Raw genomic sequence first — 22,132 nt, 5'->3', positions numbered from 1 at the left:
TTGATCTTGATATTTTCAAATATTTTATATAAATTAACCAGGATTTTTCTCAAAATCGTAAAAAATCAAATTGCATTTACTTCTTAACTGACAAAATTGCAATAATATATGCACACAATAATTTCTGAATTTACAGTTCATAAAAAAAGAAAATAAGGTATGATTGCCATTGAGACAACTTTACAAAAGATACCAAATGACACAGATTTAAGCAACATGAAGTATTAATAGAGGAGAGTTCAACACTTACCCTGCTGACTGTATATTGCCTTTGTATGATAATGAACACTGCATAAGAGAGTCCAACACAGCTAAAGCTGAGGCTTGATATACTTCTATATACTGTCCACTTTTACTACCGTTTGAAAAGTTCTCCTAAAAAATTGTGCCAATTAATTAATTTTGCATGTTTTTCTTCAATTTTTTAGCTAAGTGTTCTAATTTCAATTCAACTTCAAATAGTTATTTCATTATTTGTTAATTTTATGGTATATAAACTCTTGTATTGATATGTATGGACTATAGAATATATTTTCTGTGACTAAATTTACAAGCAGTCACCAAATCAAAAACATGTCAGTGGATCATTATGTGGTTTGTGAATGATTGTATTTGTCAACATATCTTTTTTCTCGGAGTAGTTGATTATTGGTATTTGTTATAGCCAGTTTTACTGTCCAATATGTTTGGCAATTCCTGTAATAATCACTGATCACTTTTATTAAATTTTCATGTTTTTATTGAAATTTTGTGTAGTTTTTACTTTTATTTATAGAAATCCTTTTGATACTTCTTACCAGGTCATAGTGTTTCTTTCTATGTTGGGATGTTACACTATTGTTTTAGATAAGGGTGAAGGTTGGTACCAATTAAAACTTTTAAACCTGTTGATTTTTTTTGCATCTAGATCTGTCCTATGTCAGGAACCTGATGTTCAGTGGTTGTTGTTAGTTGATGTGGTTCTTAATAGTCCAGCAGATAGGTGCAATATATGAAGGAATTGTGCACTTCGTGTTAAGAGCACCAAATTTTGCTCAAACATACTTCTATCTATACTCTTCAATTTTAGATATGGAGGCAATCTGGAAATAAAGTTTACTTCCGGTAAAATCCAAAATGGCGGATGCATGTTTAAATTTCAACTTTTCTTAATTCTCTTCCAAATGTTTTAGTTTAAACTTAAATAACTGATGTTTATATTCATCTAAATCACATAAGATGGTTTTCATTGTTGTTGAAGCAGCAATTTTGTGACGTTTGTTGAACTTCCGGTCGAAATTTTATGTTAAATTTAAGAAAAATTTCGTCTTTTAATTTGCAAAAAAGTCAGAAGAAAGGTGTAATAGAATCAATAAAATTGAGAAAGGAAATGGTGAATGTGTCAAAGCGACAACCACCCGAACATAGAGCAGACAACAGCCGAATGCAGCCAATGGGTCTTCAATGTAGCGAGAATTCCAGCACCCGTAGGTGTCCTTCAGCTGGCCCCTAAAAATATGCATACTAGTACGGTGATAATGGACGTTATACTAAACTCCGAATTATACAAAAGAAAACTAAAATTAAAAATCATACAAGACTAACAAAGGCCGGAGGCTCCTGACTTGGGACAAGCGCAAAATTGCCTCGGGTTAAACATGTATTTATTTCTTTGGAGACTATTAGAATTCAATTGATATGGTGAACACTATTATTTCAATATTATATTTGAATGAAGATAGACATACACTTCGATAAATCAATAGTCTAAATAACAATTCAAAGATGAGCTCTTAAAGATTTAAACTTATTGAGACATCAGATGATCGAAGACCAGGTAGTTCTTCCTCAAATGTTGAAGAAGTTGACTGGACTAAAGTTCATTTAAATGTTTAATGTGACATCCATTTGCAGTGAATTAGTACACAATTTTGTATAGGGACCGGCTGAGGACCACATCACGTTGCAGGAATTTCGTGCTTCATAGAACATCCATTTTTGCATTAGGCTATTGTGTGCTCTGTGGTTAGTTTGTTGTCTCTTTGATATATTCCACATTTGCATTCTTATTGTCAAATGTATAATTTGCCAAATATGATAGACAAATAGCTGCAATGTATCAATATTGGTGCCAGATATGTTACTTTGGAAGGAAATCTCGTTAAATGCATAGAACTTCCATGTTTACCGTCTCCGACACAATATGATTGCAGGGGTCTTTCACGTACTACGTACAACAACAATGGCACATGGCATCAGACCAGCCATCTAAACACAGAGCTAACGAGAGCTAAAATAAGACATGAAAAGGATACAAATGATATTTTAAAAAAGGCAATCGGAGCTGGAAACTCACCCGCACCAACTTACCATGAAAAATAGCAATGGAAGAATGTGTATGGTACTTTTGCTGTTCGTATAAACCAGATGAAAACTTCCACGAAGAAACAACAAGTAATGTTGATATCCCTGTTCGTCAATGTTCAGTTCACAACTTTATTAGAGAATCTCAGCGCTGGAGACCTCATTGCACAAGAAACGAAATATAATGTCCAATGTATTGCTTATCTTTATCAGCAGGCATCAAAAGCCTCTAGTGAAGATGAGACTTAATATAAGGAAGAGACGTACGAATAAGCCATTGAACCGCATTAGCTGACATAATCAGCTACATTGAAGATTCCATATCCGAAGAAGATTGAGCACCAGTATTCAAGTTGTCAGGTTTTTTCTAAGCGAATAAGGAAACTAGATGTTGACATTGAAGACAGAGTTCATGGTTCAAGACAAAAGAATATACTTCTTACACTTTACAATTATGTTTTTTTAGCCTATGATAAAGCTTTCACATGCTTGACTTGGATGGAGACTCGTCTCAATGGCACTCATACAACAGCTTCTTATATCTAATGCTTGCTTATTTACCTAAAATCTAGGAAATAAAAACAAGCTAAAGAGAATTAACTTGCTTTCAAAGATGATAAAGAACCCTCTTTTCAGAAAGCAGGTGATGATGACTTTGACTCAAACTTAATGCAGATTTATTAAGCATTAACAATAATTTGCAGCGACATGTTTATTGTTACATTTGGGTTTGACAGTCGTTGTTGGTGAACTGTGAAGAGAATTCTGTTCTAAGATCTCTCGTACCTCTTGTTAGTATGTTGTTGTGTGGACAAAATATAACAACCGACTCTTATTCGCAGTAAACATTAACGTTTGCTTAAATGTTAATACTCAATAGCTACAAAGTAATATTTAACTCTCCAAAGATCCTTCATCATGCATCTAAAGAAACCCCAAACATATGCACCTAGGAATAATGGTTCACTATCTGACAGAACACATGAAATAAACATGCTGTTACATGTAAGTCAGATAGAGGCACTGTTAACAGAAAACCAATTAGCCCTGCGAAGATGGATAGTAACTTGACAAGAAATGGCAGGACTTGCTAAAGAGTTTGAGAAGAGGGGCGAAATATATCACAGGGACAGTCATATATCGATTTTTTTAGGAAGAAGACACAACTCACCATGAGCAGAAACTATGAGCTCAAATGTCGTTTATCCATGTTGTAGCTTCTGTAGTAGAAGAGATAGGAAATCAATTTCTTTAAGACAGCAGTGGACTGCTTGTTTTGTTTACCAATTAAAGATATAGCTCCCTCAGCAGTTGTTGAAACTATTCGTCGTTCGTTGAATAGAAATAGTTGGACAGTACCAGTAAGAAAAGTTTATCTAAGAGAAAACTTGACCGAGCTCTTTAATCAGGAAAATCACATCTATCTACCATAATTCAGTTTGGTTGATTTACTGTAATAAGAAGTCTTTAGAGGCTGTTAAACCAGGTTTAATCCACCATTTTCTACATTTGAAAATGCCTGTACCAAGTCAGGAATATGACAGTTGTTATCCATTCGTTTTTGATGTGTTTTGTCATTTCATCTTTCCATGTTATTAGGGACTCTCCGATTTGATTTTCCTCTCATTTCAGTATTTTGTTATTTTACTTTTTAGAACCATTGAAAATCTGTAACTATTGTAGACTATATAAAGATTGACGGCACAAAGAGACGTTGTCAAAGGCAAAGATGCTAACCACAAAACTGATAGAGCTCCTCACGTGTAGATAAAAACCGAACAGAGCTCATGCATTTTCTGTCAAATAAACTGATGGATGAACACATTTTCGGGAAGAGAATCATTGCTACAGTTGGAACCGATGTATTAGTACTTTTTGTGTCCTGATTTCATGCAACAAATGCAGCTAATATTTATGGGTTGTTTTAGGACTGGAAAACACTTTAGACACCTTTCAATTCATGAGCTTGCTAACTTTTTAGGACAAGAAAAAAACATATGCATTGCCTGTTTTCCATGCATTCACTGGATTCCACACTGTGGTATCGATCACTGGTTAATGTGAAAACAGAACATGAGATACATGGATGGTATTGAATGGTGTCACAAGAGCATTTACCGTTATGAGAGACCAGGGTTGCGTCCAATAGCTACGTTGTGCTACGTAGATGTTTGTCTACTGAATGAATGCTAGTCTAGCTGCTATCAATATTTATGTAGCAGCTAGGCTAGCTACACATTCAATAGTCATTAATCTACGTAGCCCTATGTAACCGCTACGATATTGGGCGCAACCCAGGTGAGTACTTTGAATGTCGACACTGCTTTTATGCAATTAATCGAACGATTCGTTATGCTGATGTATATTCGAACAATATCAGAGAACGTCAATGATGTTTAAGCTTATTTTTGGCAACATTGCTTTTTTTTTTATTAAACATATTTATTTGTCGCAAAATTACGTTTTCTTGTGATATTTTCTACCGGAAATGACAAATTTCGGAATAAAATACAACGAGGGATTCAAAGAAATGATACATTATGTCAAAACCATGAATATATAATAATATTATAGTCTTTACACCAAACTTAGGCACCAGATGTTCGATTTGATTAACCATTAATCAGTTATCAAATGCATGTCCGCCATTTTGATGATAAAACCGGAAGTGGATAAAATCGAGCTTGCCTCCATATCTAATTTTGTTTAGAATGGTCCAAACTATGTTTCTACCAAATTTTATGCTTTTAACACAAAGTGCACAATTATTCACCTATCTGCTGGACTATAAGTGTTCATTTTTTATATAGATTGGATGATGGTTTTCCTGATTGAATTGTTTTACACTAGTCATGTTTGGGGCCTTTGTAGCTTGCTGTTTGGTGGAGCCAAAGCTCAGTGTTGAAGGCCGTACTTTGACCTATAATAGTTTTACTTTTACTATTTGAGAGTTGCCTGACATTGGCACTCATAACACATCTTCTTATATTTATATCCTACCAGTAATGTATCTGCCACATCATTATATATTTTGAAGTAACCATTTAATACACTGAAGTGGAATGCTGGTGTCAGTAATCTTCTGTTCCTCTCCCATTTAGATCCATGTGTTACAAGTAAACTATCACCTGGTAAAATAATCAAGAGAAATAAAAACTAAATGGTTTTGTCATAAAATGGAACCATGTGACATAAGTAAGCTAGCACCTGCTGGAAAAATAATAGAAATAATAGCTAAGTGGTTATGTCATAATAACTAGTCATAAAAAGAGATCATAATGACAAACCTAATATCGCTGAATATGTTTAATAGCAAAGCTTTTAAGTAGTTACTGATATACCATGTATACAGATATTTCAAATATCTATACATATTTTTATTCTGGGACTTTACTATAACTGGGGATAAATTATTTCATGACCTCCCAACAAGTTTTCAAAACAATCAATTTGTCTTTGGTCACACAAATTTTGATATAAAAGAGAAAAAAATGTCCTGCAAATACAAATTCAGCGTATTGTCTACATTTACATGTAAAGTAAGCCTTCCTATGTCAAGCTAGAGAAAGAAAAAAATATGTAGAAACATTTTTTTTATATCCTAATTTTACCAATGTAAGCATCAATACAGAAACAACATCTTTTTTCAATTTTCAGTTTTCTTTTTTTTTTTGGTAGGGTGATGCGTATTTCTGATATGATTTTCTATCTATAAATATAAAGGCTTTTTATATATATTTTCGTCTACTCACCAATCCAAGGAATCATGAAGCTATATCCTATGTTACCCTTAGCTTTAGGCGCATTAGATTTCATGATGACTTTAATGGTGTCTGGGTGTGTCAGAAACACAACGGGTTGGACTGTAAACACCCAGAAACTATAACCTTTGGTGTGCAAGTTTTCTACATATTCTTCATGCATTCTAGTCACAAAATCATGGAAAGTTCCAATCTAAAGAGAGAAAATCATTTGTTCATCTTTCTTTGGATTTCATTCTAATGTTATATATAAAAGTTACCACTGACTCCATATACGACATGAAATTTTGTAAAAGTATCTTAAATCAGAACAGATTAATTGAATTTACTATATTTGTTTGTGCTTAAACAGCAACGTGTTTTTTATATAGTGAATTTGATATTTAAAAATTTTTAAAATTCCATTTTTTTCTTGAAAACCATATAAAAGAAGATACCACCCCTTCAATGCAATGTATTTCTACTGCTAAGGGAGATAATTCTACAATATATATTATGCAAAGATAAACACACTATTATTTTGTTATAAATGTATTTTTAAAATAGTACCTGCAAAGCATTACCAAAGAACCAATGAGGCTTCGGTCCAGGGAAGTGAGACAATATTTTTGTCATCTTTTTGTGCCATTTTAGGAATGTGATGATCTTTTCTATGATGTAGATTAAAATAAGGCCAATAACTCCAATCACAACTGACATCAACACTGCACTCATACTGAAAATGTAATGAACAATCTTATATAAGCATTAATTTAATTTATTAACCATGTTAAAGCAGATACATGTATCAGCTGTCTGTAGTCATATGTTTTGAATTTTTAAATTTTATGAAATGCAGAAAAAAAAAAAAATCTCAATAAATACTTAAAAATTAATATAATGATTTCAAGTATTTTTTGTTAGAAAAGAAATTACAATATGATCTGATATAATTTCTCCATTGCTTTTCTTCATTTATCTATCAAGGTTATTTATCCCTGACTTGTTTACATGTTGTAATAATTATTGACAAGAATCTCATCCTGGGCCGCATTTTTTAACAGGATTTCACAGAGTTGACAATCTCTTGTGTATATCTGTCTCTGGATAAAATGATAATTTTATAACATATATATAGTAAGCATGGTTAGCTAAATAATATTTTTAACTTTTACCTCAAGTACATCTCAGATGGAAATAAAGCTGTCTCATTATTTATAAAAATAATAATTTATTTAACATTTTATTGCTTTTTTCCAATTAAGGGGTTAATTCACAATTTCTGGTATCTTGATTATCTTCAGAGAGGCAAAACAATAGGAAAAAAGGGGTGGGAGGACCCTTTAAAAAAAATTATGAGGTATGGCATAAAGAAAAGAATAAGACTAAGATTGCACTGCCATGCTTGTTCAATAACCATTTTTACTGAACATACTTATGTCCTCACCTGTTGCCAGTGTTGGTCAAAGATCATTATTATCACAACTTTGTTTGTTTGTACTTTTCTATATACCGGAAATCTATCTGGTACCCACTCTGTAATTTGTAGCTTGAGCAAACATAAAAAGTGACGTCGATAAGAAACCAGTCGTAACACGTGTATTTGTTTTGAAAACAGAATGAATCAGGACATAGTTGTGTGTCAAGAAGTTTATGGTTCATCCAATGTGAAAAAGAAATACATTCTAGAAAAAAGTGGAAGTGTAAAGTCAGTTGACCTGTCCCCAAAATTTACATCAGTTTCACATTTCTTTCGGGTTTGTGTTTGTGCAAATTATGATAAAAAAAAGGGGGGGAGGGAATTCTGTCTTACACGGTATAAGATGACAGTTGATTATTAAACTTCAGCAGGAGGTGTTTTTTCCAGATTAAATTTTAATTTGCATCAACCTATGCATGCTTTTTTTCTTTCAGTGGCGTTGCATCTCCATATACATGATATGTATATAGTAAACAATGTTAACTTGTACAAAATTGAGGGGGATAGGACCTTTATCAGGACTGCGGGATCCGGTGTTTTTAAGCTCAGGGTTTCGGGATTGACCCTTTCAGGATCTGTATATTCTTTTTCAAATTTCGGGATGTCAGGATATTAAATTCGGGACCTCTGGATTTTGTGCTTTTAAGCCCGAGATTTCCTCCTTTGCAGATACAAGATGTAATTGTCATGAGACGATTTTTACAATAGACGTAATAGAAGTTAGCAACTCGAGTTCAGCTAACATTCTTCAACAATGAGCAAAACCCATACCTTCTCAGTCAACTCAGAGTCCAATTTATTTTATTAAATTTTATTAAATTGCAGTCCGCTATAACACTGAAGCATTTGACTGCACTTTTAAATAGCAGTCTACCAGTCATTATAAAAATCACCACAAAGTATATTAGTGATTGTTTTTTATTGAGAACATCTGTGTAACTTGTAATTCATTTAATATTCAACCTAATTTTTGTTTGTGTTCTTTTTATAATTGTTCATGAACATTAATAATGTGTTAACTGTTGATATTTAAAGTCTTTTTTTCTTTGCTGTGAATACCACTGTTACTCTAATATAATTATAATCAATTTAACTATTGTCAGTTTATTGTCTTAATTTTGTATGCCATAACCATGATAACCATTTAATGTAAATGTGTTTGTGCTTATAAATTTTGTCTATTATATATAGCTTTCATTACAAATAGCTTCCATATTGATTTTTTTTGCACACACTAGGGTACCTTATTTTAACTATCAGAAACCTTTAATTTTCATTACAAAGCTTTTCTCTTATTTGAATTTTAAATTCTTGAATTTTAAATTCTTGATTTTTTTTTATTAGAAATAGATTTCAGTATTGTAATGAACATGATGAAGGCTGAGTTTGAATGTGTATTGCCATGTTTTATGAACATGTAGTATGAATGATTTTTCTTATGCAAGTTTTATAGAATAAATAATTAAAACAACAACTTATATAAAAAAGAAGATGTGGTATGATTGCCAATGAGACAACTATCCTCAAAAGACCAAAATGACACAGGCATTAACAACTATAGTTCACTGTACCACCTTCAACAATGAGCAAAGCCCATACCGCATAGTCAGCTATAAAAGGCCTGGATAAGACAATGTAAAACGATTCAAACGAGAAAACGAACGGCCTTATTTATGTAAAAAAAAATTAACGAAAAACAATGCATCTTTATTAACAATATATACAGTAAAAAAATATGTGAACTCGTGATACACACAGGGATGTAGACAAAAAGAAATGAGCAGTGCCTTCTCATATCATAAAAAAGTACCCTGCCCTCCACTGGCACCCTGTCCCTTTTGAATTCTAGTTGGAGCACTATTTTGTGTTCCTGTATATGAAAATGTGTATTTTTTTTTTTCTCTAAATTGTTTTGCAATTTTATGATGTTGATTATTTGTATATTTCCAGTCTGTTTTTCTACCACAAGGCTATCCAGAAAGTGTAAGCTCTGACTATGTAACATATCAGATCTGGGATACTATACAGGTAAGTTATTAGTGTCTTAGGTTGATACAGGTATTGTATTAAACAATCTATATAAGATATATATATATACCCTTTCTATTAATTGAATTCAATACTTGATTTATCCTTTGCCTGATGAAGTCACATACAAACAATGTAGACAGAACACATTTTTCTGTAGGTTGTATGAAAATAAGGATGAAAATTCATCGTCATCGTCCAAAAAACATTTATAGAGAAACAGATTCATGACCAAATTTGTGCCTTGAGTTTTTAATTTGAAAAATTAATTAAACTATCTTGAGTGGCTTAATATTGTATCAAACTTGAGACAGTGGTCATGGTGGTAGAATCTATATATTTATTTGTGTAAAAAAAAAAATGGTTACAAATCAAAAACTTGATGACTTGTTTTTTTTCTTCAGGCATTTTGTAGCAGTATAACTGGTACCCTGGCCCATCAGGCTGTTCTGAAAGGTGTAGGAGTCGGTGATGAGACTGCCACAGTACTGGCTGCTACCCTTACTTGGTTACTTAAAGGTAACTGTTCATTGAAAATATACTAATATACTTCTGGCAAACTTTGTGTTAAGGTCTACATGTAGACCATGTGATTTAATGCCATCATGTGATATAAGTTGTCTTATAAAGGTTTAATAACTTTTTTTTAGATATGATAAAAGTGTGACTTATTATTTTTGTTTTACAATTATATGTTGATCTTACAGTTTTTAGCTATTAACTGCAGAGTGTGTAAAGGGCTTGAGACTGTTAAATATACTAATATTTCATTTGACACATTTGAAGATTAGCAAATATACTTGATATTTGAAATTTTTGTTTACAAGTTGAACGACCAAAACAGAAACAATTCAAATTATTTAAATAAACAGAAGGATTAAAAAATCAAGAAAAGTTTTAAATTTTAATGTACTTCAAAAAAGTTTAAAATACATAAGAAATATATTATATTATAGACATAAATGAGTTATTGAGTTACTTCCCTTGTTTTAGTGTTACTGAGATATTTACAATAGTAGTATGATTTTTCTATATTTTGAAATATGATTTATTTTCTAGATTAAATGAACACTTTTTGTAAATAAATTGGATATTATGATTTGTAATATATAAGTAGTACTTTTTATTTGAAATGTAACGACAAATTTAACACTTGAGATATGTGGCAGGGCCAATTGTATCGGTCAGAAACTTTTTCACCTGGTCTAATCAGATGTGGATTCTAAAGAATTCCAATTTCTAGAACTTTAGTACTATAAATCATAGTACTTATTTATCTAATAATCTAATAATTGGGCAAGAATTATAGTGTATTTATTACTGATCAACAATTAGTGCAGTTGTCAGTATGACAGCATATAGATTTAAATGATACAGGCTTTCTGTAATTTTCAAATGTAATTTATGTTACTGTTCAACAAATACTAGTAGGTCACTAACTTCAGCATCTGTAGGTGAAATTGATTAGCATCCTTGAGGTCTGATTATAAGCTCCAAGCATTAAAAGATAGAATTCATTGGCATAAAAGATAAAATTATTGGCATAAATGATAGAATTCATGGGCATAAAAGATAGAATTCATTGGCATAAAAGAGTAGATTCTAAAGTAACTCGGTTTTATTTAAATGCATCAAATTTGATACTTACATCTGATCACCAACTAAAAAGCTAATTTGTCCAAACCACTTTATCTGTGTAAAATATCTGTGCATAATTTTGATAATTTTTATGTATATATTAAAACTACTTACCTTAAAGAAATCATAATTATTTCATTAAATTTATTTCAGATGGTACTGGTATGCTTGGAAGGATTCTGTTTGCATGGATGCAAGGGTAGGTAATAATTCTATGGTTATTATAGATAAGTGTATTTATAGATTATCATTGATCTTCTCAACGAGATTGATTTTCTCGCTTTAGCCGGGATGGTGAAAGCGAGAAAGGCAATAGAGTTGAGATGATCAATGATAATCTGTTTATTGCTATTTTACCTATGAAGATGCTGTCAATTTCATATCAATTTCGTTAGCAATGCCATGTGTCTGCTTAGTTTCTAGCGATCATTTTTCCATCTCAAGCGAGTTGCATGATATGAAAATTATCACAAAGAAAGATAAACGAAAAATGTATAAAAATAGCGATAATACAAGGTATTCTGTTAGACTGTTTACTTATAAACAGAGGATAGGGAACTCAGTATGGTAAGATGATATAGGATTTATATAGTCATAAGGTGTAAATTATGATGTGATGTTTACAAGGATATTACTGTAAAGTCAGAAAATAACTACATGCATTTATTATTGCAATTTTATAATACTGAACAAAAAATCATTAATGTAATATTAATTATTTAGATTTCAAGAAAAAGTGTATAAAATATATGTCAAAATCCAGTCACATTATTAGCATTTATAAAAACCTAACATTACTGTAAATTCGGAAATTATTGCGAGGTTTTTATTATTGTGAAAAATGCGACAGAGTTGTAAAAGCAATAATTTTAACTCGCATTTTGAAATATTTTATATGAAATAAACAAAATTTTTCTCAAAATCTTAAAAATAAGAATCGCATTTAAGTCTAAAATGACAAAATCCCAATAATTTCTGAATTTACAGTAATTTTTGAAATGACAGTTGTTTATATTGTAAATGTAAGTAGGATATATTGATGATAAAAATGTAAAAGCCTTTTAGAATATACAGTTTTTCATCTGAGATGTTTTATGATGAAATTTTGTAACATTAATTGAATATTATATTTCAGAACATCTTTAGACTGTGATGCTAAAAGATGGAGGTATGTCAATATTTTTTCCTAAAATAATCTGAATCTAAAACTTGTGCAGAAAAAACTTATATAAAACATATTTAATGTGGTTGAGAGTATAACAGAAAAATGATAGAATTTTTTCATACTTTTCCAGCTATAGTTGTATTTTTTTTTGTTATTTGATCTCATGTGAAGAGTTATCACTATGAAATAAATCTTTCATGCCATGCTCTATGCTCCTTTTAAGATGTGTAGGCATTATATTTTCCAATATCTTAGTTCCCAGCATTAGCGAGGTATTAAATGACCCCTGGAGTTGTTCAATATTCATTTGAGGTTGCAATTTCAATTGTGACATCAATCACATGCAGCCCATGTTTTATTGGAATTAGAACATGGTTTTGAATCCAAAGCTTAAGAAGAACGTCATATTAGATTATCGATTATACCACATCTTCTTATTTTTATGTAAGCAGAATATAAGTCCTATCAAATATAAATAGTGTGTGTCATAGTGCAGTATACTGTGGATTCATTTACTTTCCTTGGTACCAATTTTAATGCATTAAGGAAAACTTGCATTTCGTGGATACTTAAGGAGGCTCGCGGGTATAAGATTTTCAGAAAAAAAATTAAACATTTAATTTTCATTACAAATTTTATAAATTACCTTAAGTAGTTGTTACCTTATCGTATGGCACAAAAATCATTCCAAAAAATCAATTCGTGTTGGCCCCAGCTGACTTTTAAAATGTAGATATCATTGAAAAAGCTCGAAATTATCTCCCTTTGGTGCAAAAATGCCCTTTTTTGGCATTAAAATAAAAATATCTTTTTTTACTCATCGGTGACCTATATTTTTTATTATTGTTTTCAAATAAGCTATACATAAACTAAATAATTGCAAAAGTTAAGCAATTTCTGTAATTATGTTCTTTTTTTATTTCGATATTACCTCTTTTTCTCCTATTAGTTTAACAGAAAAAGAGTACCTTTTCAAAAATGTATGTTTCTTTCGACGGCAGATTGTGAGCGTAAATGATCGGTGACCCCTCTTTTTTATTTTATTTTTCTATAAGGTATAAGATAAAGTTCATTTATAGAAAAAAATAGGGAAATCTTATATTAAATAAAAAAATATTATTTAGACCCGCGAGCCCCCTGAAGGTGGTGCCTAATACTACAGGGAGATAACTCTGTAAAATCAGCTTAACGTTTTAATTACATTGCGTTGTTAAGGGAATAATAAGCTTCTCAATGATCAAAATTGGTGTTTGTCAAACTACTATATAACCAGTGTAATATTTCTGACAAAACGGTTGGTTCAAATTTTTTGAAATTTTAATATTTTTGTTAAAGGGTCAAAATAAATACTTTGTCAAAATTCTATGAAAATTAAATGAGCCAAATTAATTTTAGTGAAGGTGTTGGGTACCACCTTAATGTCATGGTTTGCAGAAATCAGCGTGCTAGACATTTGTTGAACAATTCTGTGGTTTACTTGCACCTGCTAAATCCATGAATAATAATACATCCACAGCATTGACCTTTGTTTTTAGGTTGTTTGCTGATATCCTCAATGATCTGGCAATATTTATGGAGATTTTAGCACCAAGTTTTCCATGGCTATTCACACCTATTGTGTGCACAGCAGGTGTTTGCAAGGTAAGGTAAACAAGCTTGGGACTTTTATTAGTTTGATGTTCAGCTTTAATTTGTTGCTTATGTAGTTTGAACATTCACAGATAAACACATTAATTTCTATACAAATATATCATGCTCACAAGGGGTATTTGCTAAAGATATTGGTTGAAAGGTCAATAAATTTCCAGACCCAGACAACCCTCTGATTTAAAACAAATGATGTTAAGGCAGAGAACAGTCTATAAAATTTGTACACAGAACAAAACTACAGTTTGAGCCACAGAGATGAAAAAAACAATAAGTACTGGATAATTTCAGGTACCGGTAATAGGACAGGCACCTAACAAATATGGAAGTGTTCAACTTATTTGTGACTGCTCCATCTTCCCTCATGCATATATTATTTGTGCACAAGGAAAATGGAAAAGCAAATGTATCTTTTAAAAGCACTTTTTTATATTTTTCCAGTCAATAGTGGGTGTTGCAGGTGGAGCCACTAGAGCAGCATTAACACAACATCAAGCAAGACGAAACAACATGGCCGACGTCTCAGCTAAAGATGGAAGTCAGGTAATTAATATTAGATCATATAGGGTATGGTTATTTATTTTAAATCTTGTTCATTTCAACAGTTTGAACATTATACATTTGATAGTTTTCTTGTCTTTCCCTTTGGTAAACAAAATGTCAATATATGAGGGTCCCAATGCGGCTACCTGCATGACGAAAAACAGGTTTTCTTTATATATAATTCTATTGAAATAATTCTTGAGAGGAAATGACAGTAAACAATCAAACTGCAGGAATTATGCTAACTATTGACATGAAGAGGTTACTTTATGAACAAAGCACATATTTACCAAATTCTTACTAGACTAAAGACATGAATTGCCTTTTTAGGCGTTTTAAGACGAAATGTATAAAGCCAGTTCAGTGGAAGGTTTTTGAAAATAAATGTAGAGCATAATTTTACAGTATTAATCTGAGAATTCATTGTACCTTTTTATGTCCAATTTATAGCCATTATGTTTTCTGGTCTGTGCATCTGTCCGTTCATCTGTCCGTTTTTCCATCCGTCTGTCCCGCTTCATGTTAAAGATTTTGGACAAGGTAGTTTTTAATGAAATTGAAGTCCAATCAACTTGAAACTGAGTAAGCATGTTCCCTATGATATGATCTTTCTAATTTTAATGCCAAATTAGAGATTTTATCCCATTTTCACTGTCCACTTAACATAGAAAATGATAGTGCGAATGGGGCATCCATGTACTTGGGACACATTCTTTTTTCTTGCTGATGTAATTTTTACCTATATACATGATATAAAAGAAATTCTAAGTTTGAAATATTTATGATGATTCTAATGAGCAATATTTTTATATTAGTCACAAGAGGCACTTATATCAATCCGTTTTGAAAAGTAGTTTGTTAACGAGTATTTGTTTTACTGTGTGATTAACACAATAATGAAGTCAACATTTGTTTTTACAGGAAACTTTGGTGAACTTGGCAGGATTAATCCTTAACTTTTTGTTGATCCCCATCGTAACTGGTAAACCTATGTAAGTATCATCAGTGCTAAAAGGTTTCATTGATTGATTGGTTGATTGTGGTAGGTTGTTGGTTGGTTGATTGATTGATTGATTTTTTTTGCTTAATATCTTGATACATGTACATTTATCTTTTAATTGTTATTATGCACGTATGAATTTGATTGATTGATTGATTGATTGTTTGATTGGTTGATTGTGGTAGGTTGTTGGTTGATTGATTGATTGATTGATTTTTTTTGCTTAATATCTTGATACATATACATTTATCTTTTAATTGTAATTATGCACTTACTAATAGAAACTTAGATTGCTGAATTTGCTTTCTGTTGATTAAAACTTTTCTACCCATGGATTCAGTCTAAAGCACAGAGAAAATCAAAAAAATAAATGATGTTACAATTTCAGATCACAGTTAGCTTGCCATTCAATTTCTTACTTGAAATGACCGATATTTTATTTGTTTGATTCAAGATTGTCTAAAGTATAAAGTATAAATTTGAGAAGATTCTAGTCCCAAAATATCATAATTATTTTTACTCAAAAGGAAAAAATTAAAATGGAAACCAAATGCAAAACAAAGAATGTAATTTCTGCCTCATAATGACTTGCTCGAGAACTGTCATACCCATTCAACTTTAAATATTAAAGCCCTTGCTGTTTATTTGTCATTTATTTTAACATTATTGAAACTTGTATATATTTTCAGGATAATTTGGAGTTTATTTGTGATATTTACATGTTTACATCTGTTTGCTAATTATCGTGCTGTCACCTGTGTTGTGATGGAATCTCTTAATCAAGCGCGACTGAACATTATCGTAAAAGATTACATGAGGACAGGAATAATACTCCAACCAAATACAGTGAATTTTAAAGAACCAGTTATATTGAGTAGGTATAGAAAAAAAAATACTTCAAAAACTTATGAATAAAAGTAGATGAAGGGTTTACACACATTAGACAGCTACCCAGAAACACAAATAACATCTACAAGGCAACAATAGAAAGGCTTTTATACAATAAGTCCAGTTTTATGTTGTCTAGAGTCTACATAAGTGTGAAACAAGAATGTGTCCATAGTACACGGATGCCACTCTCGCACTATCATTTTCTATGTTTAGTGGACTGTGAAATTTGGGTAAAAACTCTAATTTGGCATTTAAATTAGAAAGATCATATCATAGGGAACATGTGTACTAAGTTTCAAGTTGATTGGACTTCAACTTCATCAAAAACTACCTTGACCAAAAACTTTAACCTGAAGTGAGACAGACAGACGAACAGACGGACGAATGGACCCACAAACCAGAAAACATAGTGCCCCTCTACTATTGTAGGTGGGGCATAAAAATATATTTGATTTTGATTTCCTTTATACACCATTTATTTTATTTTTTTGATTTAAAAGCATATACTTTTAGCCTTTTCTGTTTGACAGTTGGTCTTAAATAAAGGTATTTTTCTTATTTGGATAAAAGTTATAGACAATTTAAAACACAATTAAAATACCTCATAAGTTTCAGTGTTTAAGATCCTTGTAATTTCTATTTTTAGAAACAAGGAGAAAATTACAGATATATTTAGGTTCATCCATTAGTTCTGTATGTAAAAGGTATGTTACATGTGTTTGTTGTATGAATGAAATTAAGTTGGAAGGAGGGGGTCTTATCTTAATTCCCCCCCCCCCCCCAAAAAAAAAGATATTTGCAAAATTCTGACTTCATAGTCAAAAGAACTTGAGTCATTTCATGGATCAGGATATAATTAAATCCAGAATTCCTGATAATTTTACTGGTTATTTCTGAATTCCTGATAATTTTACTGGTTATTTCTGAATTCCTGATGATTTTGCTGGTTATTTCTGAATTGCTGATGATTTTACTGGTTGTTTCTGAATTGCTGATGATTTTACTGGTTGTTTCTGAATTGCTGATGATTTTACTGGTTATTTCTGAATTGCTGATGATTTTACTGATTTTACTGGTTATTTCTGAATTGCTGATGATTTTACTGGTTATTTCTGAATTGCTGATGATTTTACTGGTTATTTCTGAATTCCTGATGATTTTACTGGTTATTTCTGAATTGCTGATGATTTTACTGGTTATTTCTGAATTTCTGATGATTTTACTGGTTATTCCTGCAATCCTGCAAATTAAACATTTCAATTCCATATATGAAACTTGAGTACAAAAGGGAAATATGGCAGTCAAGTCTATTTTTAGAAGAGAGAACTTTTTTAATTTTGTTGAATGCTAAGGAATATATCCGTTATTGTATACTTTTTAAATCAATAAATGTTTCTTTACTTTCTTTACTCTTCAAAATACAATCAGCAATTAATCAAATACACTCCAATAATTAAGGTTTATTTTGATTTCTGAAAATTTATATTTTGCTTTTTGACAGTTCCAAAGATTTACAAAGTATGTTACATATATACAGAGACAGTCAGTACTTACTCATGATAGATCTAAAGAATAGTAAGTAATCTTTATTTAGCAAATTAACAAATACAATATAGGAATTTGAAGCACATCAAATTCTATTTGTGTGTACACATGCGGAAAAAAAATTGACAAGTAAAGACACCCCACACAATACAAGGAAGGAGGTTAATGAATCATAAAATTTTAAAACACATACATTAAATTTTCTGTCAATATGCTTAAGCTGAATTGTTTTTAATTGGTGCATTACGTTTGCGTGCAAAAATCATTACGTTTGCTTGCAGCTTTTGATTACAATTGCGCGCATTTTTTTGACAGGTAAACTCAGGTAAAATACAGGTAATAATACTCATTTATTTATAATTAGTTCAATTATTTACAAGTATAAGTACTCATTCCGTTAGTCTTGGTCCCCTACTCACCAACAATGAGGTGGAAGTGGACTTTTGAGCAAGATAAGTCTGTTCTATTGTGCACAATCACTAAATCCTAGAAATATGTACAGGTAAAAATGTTAAAATGCTAAAACATAGCCAATCTTAAAGGTCAAAGTATTGATTATTTCATTACTTTACATGTAGAAACTCCATGTTTGTGCCTTGGTGTAACTTTACAAACTAACTCAAATTATTTACTTATTTTAAAAACGATCACTTTCCGTTTAAATCCTTTTCACTCTGAATTATTCGCAATGACGTTACATATATTAAGCTATACTACGGAGTTTATAATGATCACTTTATAATTGGTTTTATAATTCAATATGAACAACTATATATAATTTGAATTAAGAAATATTATCAAAATTAATAATTGATAGTCATATTTATTATGAAAAAATGAAAAAAAATATATAGTCAATTATAGTTTAATTTAATTTTTATTTATATTTTTACCTGAGTTTACCTGTAAAATGTATGTGCGCAAATGTAATCAAAAGCTGCGCGCAAACGTAAAACATTTTAATCCCCAAATGCGCGCAAACGTAGTGCGCCCTTTATTATTGAACTTCTGATATTGAATCAATCTGAATGCCTTTGAAAATGAAGGCAGAGGTTGTTTATCTATGTTAAAATCTCTTAAATCAAGGCAATAAACAAAATCTGTATAAGATGCATTGACAGGGTTAGTTCAACCTACTATGCCAACATCACAGAACATGCAAATCTATAATTTCTGCATCAAAGGTTGATAATTTTAAAGTCCTTTGATTCTGTTATAAATAGATTTGGAAATCATAAATAATTGTGAATTTACTCCTTTGCATTTACAATTAGCTCATGATGTTTATTTTAGGTTGTATCAACATCATACTTTCTCAGTCCAGTACTATAGTTATATTTATCTGATGATGTTTATTTTAGGTTGTATTAACATCATACTTTCTCAGTCCAGTACTATAGAAGATCAGATACAGAGCTGTTTACAGGCAGAAATTATCAATTATATTTATGAAATGTTATATTTACCTAACGTAAGTTTAAGCTTTATTATTATCTTTGAAAAAATAATGCTCTGTAGAATTTTTTTTGAACATTTGTTATAAAATCAGGTTTAAATTAAGCAAAAAGCAGGAATTTGAAGCACAATGCATATGTATGGCAAAATTCAAAAATATAAATACTGATATTTGACAGGCTGTGCATCTGAAAGTTTATATTTGATGGATATATTATACTTCTAAATATCTAAGTAAAATCAACTTTCTGCATTTTTATTGGAAAAACTTTATGAATTGCCAAGAATCTGCTGAAGAATCTTTTTGAATTTGGTATTTCTCCAAAAGTCAACAGCTGGAAATATTTATGTTATTTGTTATATTTACAGCAAACTCCACAGAAAAATATTGATTCTATTGCAGAAGCTTTAAGAAATGGTAAGTATATCATGTAAACTAGTGTTTTATGCCCCACTTATGCCCCACCTACGATAGTATTATGTTTTCTGGTATGTGGGTCGGTTCATCCGTCTGTTCGTTTGTTTTACCCCAATTTCACAGTCCATTGAACATAGAAAATAAAATGATAGTGTGAGTGGGACATCCGTGTACTTGGGACACATTCTTGTTAAACATTAAATGGAAGTACATGTATTACCTTCAGTACCAAAAGGTTTTACTTATAATGATTATTAATGATAGCCAGATACAATAGACCACTTTCGAGTTCATCCGTCACCGGAAAAAACTCGTCAATTATACACGCCTTTATCATCGTCATTTGTGCGTTTAGGGTCGTCGTCACTTCCTTCCAATGTTGAGCGAGTGGTTGGAAAACTATAATTCTATATTGTACGAATTATTCGGCAAATTGAATTCTCAAAATTGACAATCAACACTGCTGTCATTAGGGAAATGTCAGTAAGTACCTACAGAGCAACCATTATTTCTAGTTTATCCTGCACAAAGACGATCACTAAGACGCTTGAAGAACGTAAATAGTGCAGGGATACAGGCGAGCCCCTCTATCTGGTAAATGACGTCATAAAGGCGTGTATAATTGACGAGTTTTTGCCGGTGACGGATGAACTCGAAAGTGGTCTATTGATTTAGATTTAACAACTTAAATATGATACATTGATGTTTTGCTTATTACCAATTTGAAAAGAAATTATGAATTCAATCAGATAAAACCAATCACACACACTAGACTGTTACACATTAATGACAAATTGACTTCTGTGAAATAGACCTATGTACCATGCAAAGCAAGATATGTTTACCAGAGCACATGTATCAGTTGAAATGAAAACTCCTAATTCCAAAGATAGCTTTGTATGTTTGTATGTTTGCTGTTTATGTACATCCCTTTTTGATATTCATAACACTCATATCTGTGTACCATCCTGAATGTGAATTAAATAATTGCTGCTTGACATTAAGCAAACAAAAATCTGGTTACAAATCAATCAACCTGTCCATAAGAGGTATATATTTTATTTTTCAGGTGATTGTGGGTCTACATCACACCAGTCCTACCACTACACTCAATCCATTATAGAAAGGTTTAGAGAAGATCTACACAACAGTGGATGGTTGACAGATCCTGTTTTATTAGGACCTCAAGAATGGAGATGTACTTGGAACATTAATGGGCTCTCAGACAAAAAACATTATTGATTGTCTAAATAAGATATAAGTGACTATGATTCAGTTGTTTTTTTTAACAAAATTGACTACCAAGTACTTGCATGGTCGAAAAATTACTGACTACCTAGTACTGTAGATCCATTTATTCTTAAGTATAGTTATATTTATATGGGGATATGGTATTTTTGAGGCACTTAAAATTGATGGGTTTAGATAAACTCTGCTTACAACCTTAACATATAGAAAATTAGTGTTTTGTTGAACACTAAGAAATTATGTCAGTGTACATTGGTTCCAATTGAAATGTCATCAATATATTGTATTTATAGCGAACCCTATTGAACCTTTCTATAGATTCACCTGCAAGTTACCTGTCCATTTAAACTTTTGGCAGTTCTATTGTCCCATCTAACAAATACAATAGGTATTGTTCTCTGTATAGTTTATTCACTCAGACCTTTAAATTTCTTCTAATAGAAATATATCACTCATTGATTAATCTACCTCAGTAGAAAATTTATCTGCTAAATTGATAGAAATTACATGTTTCACATAAAAAAAATGCCTGTGATTTCGTGTTTATTAAACATTTATAATATTTTTTTCAATATGTTCAAAATAAATAATGACTTAATCATAAACAGTTTGTTTTTAAAATAAAAAGTATTGTTCGTATGAAAATTTGCATTTTTTAGTTTTTGTTTAGTTATAGAATACTTTTAAGAAGGCCTTAATATGTAAACATCAACATTTTTAGTTTTTTTTTATCAATTTGTTTTTGGAAATAGGAATAATGTTATTTTTTTTTAGGAATCAACTTTTAATAATGTTTGAATCAGTGTTTACATTCAACAGATTGAAAATATAATACATTCAAACTCATACACATGTTATTTCCATCTAATTTAGCAGATAAATTTTTTACTCAGGTAAATTAATCAATGGGTGATATATTTCTCTTAGAAGAAATTTAAAGGTCCTGGTGAATAAACTATACAGAGAACAATACCTGTTGTATTTGTTAGAT

At 31.0% G+C, this 22,132-nt stretch overlaps 2 protein-coding genes across 2 annotated transcripts; one reads left to right on the top strand and one right to left on the bottom strand.

Moving 5' to 3' along the window:
• Nucleotides 1-246: 246 nt before the first annotated feature.
• Nucleotides 247-7,610, bottom strand: LOC134727410 (cytochrome P450 4A10-like). The gene is made up of 5 exons (XM_063591792.1): nt 7,531-7,610; nt 6,654-6,819; nt 6,096-6,297; nt 5,344-5,471; nt 247-375 (listed from the first exon to the last, which is right to left on the bottom strand). Exons 2-5 carry the CDS (start codon nt 6,816-6,818, stop codon nt 247-249), a joined length of 624 nt encoding a protein of 207 aa, XP_063447862.1. The 5' UTR covers nt 6,819; nt 7,531-7,610.
• A 46-nt stretch (nt 7,611-7,656) lies between these two features.
• Nucleotides 7,657-21,484, top strand: LOC134680641 (RUS family member 1-like). The gene is made up of 14 exons (XM_063539767.1): nt 7,657-7,840; nt 9,514-9,591; nt 9,996-10,110; nt 11,383-11,428; nt 12,365-12,397; nt 13,930-14,035; nt 14,483-14,584; nt 15,506-15,576; nt 16,274-16,458; nt 17,122-17,179; nt 17,977-18,050; nt 19,382-19,491; nt 19,845-19,893; nt 20,963-21,484. Exons 1-14 carry the CDS (start codon nt 7,703-7,705, stop codon nt 21,133-21,135), a joined length of 1,338 nt encoding a protein of 445 aa, XP_063395837.1. The 5' UTR covers nt 7,657-7,702; the 3' UTR covers nt 21,136-21,484.
• The last annotated feature ends 648 nt before the right edge of the window (nt 21,485-22,132 follow it).

The sequence above is a fragment of the Mytilus trossulus genome, chromosome 8, assembly GCF_036588685.1.
Source record: "Mytilus trossulus isolate FHL-02 chromosome 8, PNRI_Mtr1.1.1.hap1, whole genome shotgun sequence".
In the NCBI taxonomy this organism is placed as follows: domain Eukaryota; kingdom Metazoa; phylum Mollusca; class Bivalvia; order Mytilida; family Mytilidae; genus Mytilus; species Mytilus trossulus.
This window is presented reverse-complemented; position numbering and strand designations above follow the sequence as displayed.